At 40.8% G+C, this 9,870-nt stretch overlaps 1 protein-coding gene across 1 annotated transcript; it reads right to left on the minus strand.

The window, feature by feature from the left end:
• Nucleotides 1-350: 350 nt before the first annotated feature.
• Nucleotides 351-2,883, minus strand: LOC6031210 (ribosome-releasing factor 2, mitochondrial). Its single transcript, XM_001841992.2, has 3 exons — nucleotides 2,573-2,883; nucleotides 1,686-2,508; nucleotides 351-1,629 (listed from the first exon to the last, which is right to left on the minus strand). The coding sequence occupies exons 1-3, from the start codon at nucleotides 2,868-2,870 to the stop codon at nucleotides 375-377; spliced, it is 2,376 nt and encodes a 791-aa protein (XP_001842044.2). The 5' UTR covers nucleotides 2,871-2,883; the 3' UTR covers nucleotides 351-374.
• Nucleotides 2,884-9,870: the final 6,987 nt, after the last annotated feature.

The following is a 9,870-nucleotide window of genomic DNA, read 5'->3' on the forward strand; positions in this document are numbered from 1 at the left end:
GACGAGCTTGACGCCAGCATCAGACGCAATTATACTACCAAGATACTGGCAAATGTCGACCTTCTTAACTTCTTCACCAGCTCCAGTAGATCCATGAACGCGTTCCTTGTTTACTGCCACCGCTTTGATCATGGAAATATGTTTATCATCCGTTGTGCAAACGGAGGTCGAAGATCCTCTTTGGAACACACTTGCGCCGTGGTCGGAAGTTTTTTCATTATCAAAGAAAAGCAGATGAAAAGAAACCTGGAATTCGTTGACTTACTCGAGGAGGAAAGGACGTGAGAACGACATTTTGCTGACCACAAGTGTTAATTCAAGGCTTTCTCAAAAGAACGAACCAAAAAAAGCACCTTTGCACAACCGCTTTACTTCTACTCCAACCCGTGCGCCCTCCGGATCGCACTCGCTTCGTCCATCTCGCTCAGCAGCGCGTACCCGTTCGGTTCCATCGAGACGCTGGCCGTGCCCGAGCTGATACACCTTACCTCGCTGGAGTAATCCTCGAGCTCTGCCAGGGGAGCGTTCGCTCGGAGCACCTTGTGCTGCTGGCCACGGGCGGTGACGTCCAGGATTTCACACCTGCGCTTGCCCAAATCCGCGAGAATCGGGTTGAGATGCTCGGCGGGCATCACCATCTCCAGCAGCATGATCGGCTCCATGAGGCGACACTTGGCCGAGCTTAGGACGTGCCGCACGCACTGCGCGGTCGCCGCCATGATGAACGTGTCCGCCGTTCCCTTGCCGATCGTCAGCTGATGAAGCGTTACGGCAACGTCCATCAACTGTCCGCCCAGCTTGGGACCGCGCTCGAGCGCTGCCAGCGAACCTTTCCTGACGTAGGACATTTGCCGCGGTCGGATCATGCGGAGATTTTCCTGGGCCTCCGGTGAGCTATCCAGTAGAAAGCGTTCGTCCTTCCGCTTTGCGTGCACCGTCACTTCCATTCGCACGAGTTGCTTACTTCCGGCGATTTCCTTCTCCGCCGTCCACGAACCGCGTGCCGGTTCTTCAAGCGTTTCTTTGTACGCGATCTGCAGCGGACCCAAATCGACGTCGATCTTGTACTCGGACAGGATGCGCGACTTTATAATTTCCAGGTGTAACTTACCCATTCCGCCGAGGACGGTCTGCATGGTGGTTTCGTCGTACGACACCCGAAGGCTCGGATCTTCGCGTTGGATTTCCCGCAGAGCGGCGTCGAGCGCGGCTTGGTAGGAGGAGGACGGTGGTTCGATCGAGCAGAAGTAAACCGCGTCCGGGACGACCGTGTGAAAGGACAGCTTGGACGCGAGCAGCTCGTTGATGTCGTCCTCTTCGACGCCGTCGTTGGTTGGGGATAGCTTCTTAATGGCATTTCGGAGGACGGATGCGTTCGCGACAACCAGATCGCCGGTAACGGTTGACTTTGGTCCAGCGCAGAGACCTACGTTGCCTGCACTGATGGAAGATATCTCCCGGTATTCGTCCGCCCAAGGAGCGTAGATTCGTTGGATCGTTTCCGATGTTCCTTTTGCGGTGATGATTTTTGCACCTTTCTTTAGCGTTCCACGAAATACTCGCACTAGACTGAGCGGTCCACGCTGCTTGTCGTGAGTCACCTTGGAGATCTTTCCTACAAAGTCAGAACTGAAAGAAAGACTTGGTCAATAGCTAATTTAGACTTAAACTAAAAGCAAAAATACCCAAAACAATTGTAAATCTCGTTCCTTTCATTCGGCGCCGGCAAATACTTCAGCACAGCATCCATAAGTAGCTGCACGCCGATGTTCTTGTAAGCCGAGCCAAGAAACACTGGAACGATCTGCTGCTTCATCGTGCACGCTCGAATCGCACTGGCCACCAGCTCGGGCTTCACGTTGTCCATACTGTCGGATTCGATAATCGCTTGCGCCAAACCATCATCCATCCCGGACAGGACATCGATGATCTGGTACAGCTTGTCCTGTGCCTCCACTAGTTGCTGATCCACCAGCGGAATCGCCTTATAAGTTCGCCCATGGTTCTGTTTGTCCCACACGACCTGCGCCCCAGACAAAACATCAACAACCCCCGCCAACTTGCCCTCCTTTATCACAGGCAACTGCAGCGGAACCGGAACAACCCCGAGCTTCTTCTCCAACTCCTCCAAACAACCCTCAAAGTCCGCACTCTCCTTGTCCATCTTATTGACGAAAACCAACCGCGGCAACCTGTGCCGATCGGCCTGACTCCAAACGGTCACCGTTTGCGCCTCAACCCCCGCCGACCCGTCCAAAATGACCACCGTCCCGTCAACAGCCGCCAGCGATTGCTCCACCTCCATCGTAAAGTCAATGTGCCCCGGAGTATCGAGCAGATTCACCCGATGATCCCTCCAGTCGAAACTAACCGCCGCACTGCAAATCGTAATCCCGCGTTCCCGCTCCTGAACCAGAAAGTCCGTCACCGTGTTCCCATGGTGAACCTCCCCGAGGACATTGGTCTTACCGGCGTAGAACAGCATCCGTTCCGTGGTGGTCGTTTTGCCTGCAAAGCTCAACAAGCTTAAACATTTTCAAAATCTCGCAAACCCGTTTTTTTTTTTTCTCACCGCCATCGATGTGGGCTAGGATGCCAATGTTGCGGATGTTTTTCTCCAGCAGCGTTTCACTGGCGCCAGGACCGGTGTGATTCCACCGGAGCGGGGTTACTGTTGCTGCGGTCCGTAAAATCCGCCGGATTCCGCGAGGAACCACCGAGCGGTTGCACAACAGCAGCAGCATGATCGGGAGCGACTGCTCTGTATTATCCGCGCACCACCAAACCGAAGTGCGCAACACTTCTGTTGCGCGATAAAATCTGTTGCGCCGAACAAAAATGTAGTGGTTTGTCGTTGGCGTGTACATCATCCTGTGGCGCAACAGCTTTGACAGGTTGCGTTCGTATTTTGATTTTTGTCTGCTTTCACAATAACTCAACTGTTGTTTTTGTTTACCTTTGGTTCGCCGGTTGCCTCATCGACCAAACCTTAAAAGAAAAGAAAAGAAAACTGCAGCTCGAAAAAAAAAATTAAAAAGGTTATTTAAAATTGAAGATTTAAAACAAAAAATAAATTCAAAGTTTAAAATTCAAGATATTTTAATTTAAAATAATTTAATAATATAAAACCAGCAAAACAAAAAAAATCAAAACTAAGATTAGCGGATTCGCTAATTGGGTACTAAAGCCCTATGTCAATTTTTATGTACAACGGTAAATAACACGATTAAAAACAATTTCTGATCACTTTTTTTCATTTTAATGCAAAATTTTTTTTTGACTAGACAACATTTTTTCGATGGATCAACTATGGTCCCTTTGGAACGAGCTGTCAAGTAGGAACTTTTCTGTCAAGAAGGACCGCGAGGTTAATTTTTCCAAATTGATTTAAAAATCCATTTTAAACTCTTTGTGGTCGTACAAAGGTTCATTGTACACTCAACCCCCGGTGGTTGGTCACTTTTTCGTTTGACACTTTTTTAGTTTGTACCCCGTTGGTTGGTCAAAGTCAAACTAAAAAGTGACGAACTGTCACTTTTTACACGGCGCTCACGCACACTTCCAAAACACACGTTTAGTAGAGTGTGTGAATTCCGGGTAAAACGGGTGTCAAACTAAAACGTGACCCCGTTCGTTTGACAACAGTTGGTGTCAAACCATCGGGGTTTGAGTGTACTCAGAAAAATAAGCTTTATCGCTGTAAACAATAATATCAGCAATCTAAGCTTCATTTTAGGACCCAATTCGAATGAAAAAGCAAAGCAATCCACTATAACGACCCTCAGGTCTTTTGTGGTCTCTGTTGCAAGTTTCTGCTCATTTCTAGGCGTCCGAAGGTTATGTGTGGTGAGTCACTCAAAACCTCTTTTACGCAAATGGACCGACGTTTTACTTCCCCATCCGATAGAAGGCCAGGAGGATAAGGCGGGAATCGAACCCGCGCCCCATAGCAACTTAGGGATCAGCAGCCGAGGCCCCCAATTCGAATGGAACTGCATCCGAATGAGTGAATCCAAATTCGCTAATAAAGTCCTAAAGCCCTATGTAAATTGTTATGTACAACGATAGAAAACACGATTAAAAACAATTTCTGATCACTGTTTTTTTTTTTCATTTTAGTGCAAAAAATAAAAACTAAAATTAAAAGACAACTTTTTTTCTATGGACCAACTATGGTCCCCTTGAAAAGAGCTGTCAAGTAGGACCTTTTCTGTCAAGAAGGGCTGCAAAGTATTATTTTTTCAGTTGAGTGCTTTTTAATTCGAACACGTTCGAATTAGCGAGCATTCGAAAAAGCGAAATTCGAATTAATGAATCCGCTCTGCATTCTCATCAATTTTGCAGTTAATTTTCGAAGGGTCTAAAGCGCCAGTTGTAAACAAAACGTTTTTCGATCGGTGCTTGATCATATTACAAATTATAATATTCAAAAAATCTTTGAATTGTTCATCTGCTCATCCTTTAAATGCTTTTTACCGAAAAACAATGAAAATTTGATTTGCTTCAGAGAAATGAAGGTCGGAGGTCGCGATGGCTGTAACGACGTATTGAAAATGTATTACTCTTTTGCATGGAATTTTTCAGTTCAACTACGGATACACTTATTTGGATAATCGCGATTGTACATGTGGTATACTAAATATTAGTGTAAATTAGGTAAACCGCTGGCAGCGTGTAGAACTGTGAGTGTAGTAATGCGCAGCTTGCGTGAAGGGGGTCAGTCAGATTTGGACAAATAAAGATGGAGCATCTGTCTCCCATTTGTATTATAAATAATAAAGTTTTTAACATTAAATTAAACTCCAGAATATCACATTGGCGATCCTGCCATGATGATAAATCGTGGAAAAGTTTTGAATATTTGAAAAGTTGTGAAAGTGACGAGATCGGGGATAAACAGTGTGTTGTGTGAAAGGATGGTAAAAACGCGGTGTGTGTTCCGGTGGTTTTGCGCTACAGGACGGTGTCGTGGGCGCCAGAGCTGACGTTGCCATTGACGAGACAACGAGCGGGGAGGACTTTGCTGGATTTTGGTGAGCATGTTCTGGTTTTGTTGTTATGTTTTGTTTGTTGGAGGCAAGTGGAGCGAAAAGCCACTTGTGTGTGTGTGTGTGTGATGAACACTAGCACGGCCTGCTTGGATTAGCCGTTAAGGTAGGGTTTGATAGTGAGCGGCTCGATTTGGTTCTGGGAGGAGGTTGAAGGACTCGTACCCTAAGTTGACGGTTTTCGTGAGTTGCGCGTAGCTATCGACAGATGTCAAGTGCTCGTTGGAGTCCGTCCGTAAAATACGCAACTCAGAATTCGCATGGGAAACGTTTATTTTGTCACGGCTTTCTCGGTACGCTCCCTCCAACTGTTTTAGACTACTTTTTAAACGGGGCGTATCTTTAAACAAGTTTTTTTTTTCAGGAAAATAACTCCAGAATGCTTATTTTACATATTTAAACCGAAACAAGGCAAAGACAATATTAATTTGAACTTTTCGCCATTTTCAAATGTTTGGCTAGGTAATATCGAAGGCTGCTATCTTAGACTCGTGGACCCAGAGGGATGCTAAAGGCAGCCATCTTGAGGGTTGAGATTCATGCGCAAACTGCGCACAGTAAAAACAAAAATATTTTTATTATTTATCTTTTTTATAACATGAATTCTGATTTACTGTAGTAAAATTCAAAATACACAGTATTTTAGTTAAATGTTTCATTTGATAAAAGTACAACTTTAAATGAAGTTATCGGCCAGATGTGTTCTTAAGGATCCCAACTTTAGTAGTTTATTTTGCACATAAATTGAGAAAATATCAACTCAAAAACATACACTTCCTTTTAAACTTGAATTGTGGTATAATTTTACATAAAAAAAATAATAATCAGTTTTTTTCCGTTTTATGCCAGAAGTTTTGGTACTTTTTTTTTACAGTGCGCAGTTAATTCTGTTAGCTTGTTCATGGGATGTTGAAAGCAGGCTGCTGTGAGTCTGCCAAGGAGGACTGGATGTAAGAGAGGTTTTGGAGATGTATTCCATTCATCATGTCACGCAACCTGATGCAACGATCGCAGCTTTGCCCTCTCTCTCTTTTTAATTCCCGTTACACACGCATGTGTAGTTCATGCTCGCACACTTATGATTCTAGTTCAAAAATTTGAGCGATGCAATTAAAAAATTACATACGATATGTTAGAAAAATGAATTGTTATTCAAAATAATCCTTTTCCCATATGTATATGGGTTCTCAAGAGTAGCTTTGCAGAAGTTATGAATTTTGCGTATGCATTAATAAAAATAAAGTTATTATTTTTAAGCCACATTCTCAGTCCATTCCATCACTAGCTAAAGGGGTTTCATTAAAATAAAACCGTAAATTGAAATATGGAAACAAGAATTATTTTTAGTCAGTTGATGGAAATACATTTTGTTGAATTTTGTTTAGATAATTATCCGAAATAATTGTGTAATTTTCCAAAACCTGGAGGAATATATTGTAATTAAACATATTGTAATTAAACAGTTTGGCTGAGTTGTTGCTGATCACGAATGAATGTATTGTATTGCGATGCTCGATGGATGATTCTCTTGAAGTTCTCGCTGAATGGATATCCAAGTTTTAAAATGTTGAAGTTGTTGTATTTTGTGAGCTGCGCATTTTTGATTCTGATTTTTATGGGTTCAGATTAAAAAAAAACTCCGATTGGGAATGATAGGAAAGCAAACAAAAAAAATATGCATATTGCTGCGTTTCTGTTGTTAGATATTTAGGGAGATTTTTACGAAAAGGCGCAGAGATAACGTTTAGCAGCTATGGGTCGTTTTAGCGAAACATCAAAGATTTTTAGAAAGCCTGTCAACACATTGTCAAAATAAATATTTTTTTATTTTTATTACACTTACATTGTGTTTTGGAAGAATTCCCAACAGATATATTAATGAAGTCACTTATTAAAACATGAATTCAGTTCTTCCTCGTTGTCCACATTCACGCAAGGAATTTGAAGAATTGTTAATGGACGAATACCGTCTAGACTGAAAAAATATGCTAAATATACAAGATTATTTTTTAATATTTCATTTGGTTTATTTTTTTCAGGAAGAAAAGTTGAGTCGGGTTTAGCCCAAGGCCAACTGCGCAAAAGATTGAGTCGAGTTTCAGCTCAAGGCCAATCACGGAGAAAAGTTGAGTCGGGTTTAGCCCAAGGCCAACTGCGCAAAAGATTGAGTCGAGTTTCAGCTCAAGGCCAATCACGGAGAAAAGTTGAGTCGGGTTTAGCCCAAGGCCAACTGCGCAATAGATTGAGTCGGGTTTAGCCCAAGGCCAATCACGAAGAAAAGTTGAGTCGGGTTTAGCCCAAGGCCAACTGCGCAATAGATTGAGTCGGGTTTAGCCCAAGGCCAATCACGAAGAAAAGTTGAGTCGGGTTTAGCCCAAGGCCAACTGCGCAAAAGATTGAGTCGGGTATAGCCCAAGGCCAATCACGGAGAAAAGTTGAGTCGGGTTTAGCCCTAGGCCAACTGCGCAAGAGATTGAGTCGAGTTTCAGCTCAAGGCCAATCACGGAGAAAAGTTGAGTCGGGTTTAGCCCAAGGCCAACTGCGCAAAAAAAAGTACATAAATGATTGGATTGTGGCCCATGATAAACATAAATTTTCATCATAGTAAGAAAAATGACCAAGTATAACATAAAAACAAATCATAGCATGAATAATAGTGATGTGAAAATAAGAAGTTATCTTGATTTTGGGGCTTTGAATCAACAATCAATAGAAAAAAAATACTTATTTTCGAACTCTGAGAAATATTACATAAATAATTTGAAAAATAACAGATAACATTCAAGAACACATTCAATAAGATTTTCTAACTACGGGCATTTTGTTGTTTTTAAACTAAATACTGAGAAAACAGAAGCAAATTAGAACAAGTAAATAATAGCCTGCTACAACTGATAAACCAAATATATTTTGAAATGTTTACAAAAATGATTTGTAGGTCTGGAATTAAAATTCAATATATTAAATATTTTGTCAATTGTTGTGTGAGCCGAAAGAGAGGAAAAAATAAGTAATTTATCATCAAAATAAACACTAGAAGTATGATTAAAGATTAACGAGCTATAATGAAAATACAATAAAATATATTTGGAGCTACAAAAACATAATAAAATAAGTACTTAGTACTCACAATGTCAAAGAAAACTCGATGTGAAAAAATAAATTAAAAGTTATCTTAAATACATATTAATTAATGGAATTAAAAACAAATACTGATCCTTACAAGTACAGATTCTTACAAGTCATCATCAGACAATTTTATTCAATGTGGGATTTTTTTTTTAGATTTTGATCATATGGGTTCTTGAACCAATTGGTATATGCTTTCTTCAGTTATTTTGGTTGAATCAATGGAAGATATAGCAAACGAATATTGATTTCGACGTTAGCCATGTCGGAAGATTTATCATTTATTTTTATCATTATTATTTTCAGGATATTTTGTTTTTTTTCCCAACATTTTTTTTCCTGCTCTATTTTTTTCTTTTTTTTAATTTTTGGTTTCCCGGAGGAATACATGGAAAAACGTCAATCGAGGAATCCACGCAATTGGACGGAGTTATTCAATGAGCAGCAGGGTGATGGATCGACTACGAGGCGTTGCAGCATTGAAGTACAGGCAGCAAAAATGGATTTTATGTAATTGTTAAACTGTTGGTTATTTATACTTGTTTTGTCTATCATTTTAGTAAGGGGAGGATGTGGTATACTAAATATTAGTGTAAATTAGGTAAACCGCTGGCAGCGTGTAGAACTGTGAGTGTAGTAATGCGCAGCTTGCGTGAAGGGGGTCAGTCAGATTTGGACAAATAAAGATGGAGCATCTGTCTCCCATTTGTATTATAAATAATAAAGTTTTTAACATTAAATTAAACTCCAGAATATCACAGTACATACAGTAGTTCTCCACGAAAACGGCATGCTCCGAAAAAAAAGTTGTCCGATCGGGCTTATCTGGAGGTTCATTGGCCGAAATAAAACAAAAAACTTTTTTTGCAGGGTGACCTACGCCGTGTTAGGGTGGTTCGAAAAATTGCCATTTTCATAATTTTTTGCAAAAACCGCATTTTTTCATAAAAAAAAACATTCCGCACCATTTTAACCGATTTTAGCTGTCTTGGACGAAAACGAAAGGGTACTCAAACTCGATCCCAGTCACGACGTTCTAGCAGGATTCTAGCAGAATTCTTAGAGAGCTGGATATTCTTAGAGCATTCTAGCAGAAATGTTCCACCGTTCTAGCAGGATTCTAACAGAACCAGCTCTGCTAGAATATTTCGTGACTGGGATGGTTTGACACCAACTGTTGTCAAACAAACGAGGTCACTTTTAAGTTTGACATACAAGAGAGTTCATAGGCGGGAAAATGACGAAAATGAAAAAAAAAAAAACGATTGTTTTTGCGTGCGGCGCGTTGTGAATAATAAATAATATCACAAATTTATGTTTAATTTTAAGACCTCATTTTGGCTTAAATTTAGGCTGGTAGAAATATTTTTAAAAGTTCCCCCCCCCTTCAAAATTGGCCCGAAAAATCAGGGGCAAAAAAATATTTTTACAATAAACTTCAAAATTTCAATGAAAATTCAAGTGCAAACAGCTGAAATCAAATTGAAATACATTCTCCTGCGTTTAAAATCATTTTTAGCATGTTTGGGTTTATTAAAAAATCTTAAGATTTTTTGAAAATTTTCGATGCAAAATCTTTTTTTCGATACAATTTTTGTTTTTGTCAGATCTTAGATTTTTTGAAAACTAATGATTGCAAAACAACTGAACTAGTGTAAAATGCATTTTAAAACACTTTTTTTCATTTAAATGT

Source organism: Culex quinquefasciatus, chromosome 2 (genome assembly GCF_015732765.1).
Source record: "Culex quinquefasciatus strain JHB chromosome 2, VPISU_Cqui_1.0_pri_paternal, whole genome shotgun sequence".
Taxonomy (NCBI): domain Eukaryota; kingdom Metazoa; phylum Arthropoda; class Insecta; order Diptera; family Culicidae; genus Culex; species Culex quinquefasciatus.

Excerpts from the sequence above, each read along its gene's own strand:
- LOC6031210 (XM_001841992.2), bottom strand. The coding sequence starts at position 2,870 with ATGATGTACACGCCAACGACAAACCACTACATTTTTGTTCGGCGCAAC. Across the intron at positions 2,509-2,572 it reads CCTAGCCCACATCGATGGCG|GCAAAACGACCACCACGGAA; the intron begins GTGAGAAAAAAA and ends TGAGCTTTGCAG. Across the intron at positions 1,630-1,685 it reads GAGATTTACAATTGTTTTGG|TTCTGACTTTGTAGGAAAGA; the intron begins GTATTTTTGCTT and ends TCTTTCTTTCAG.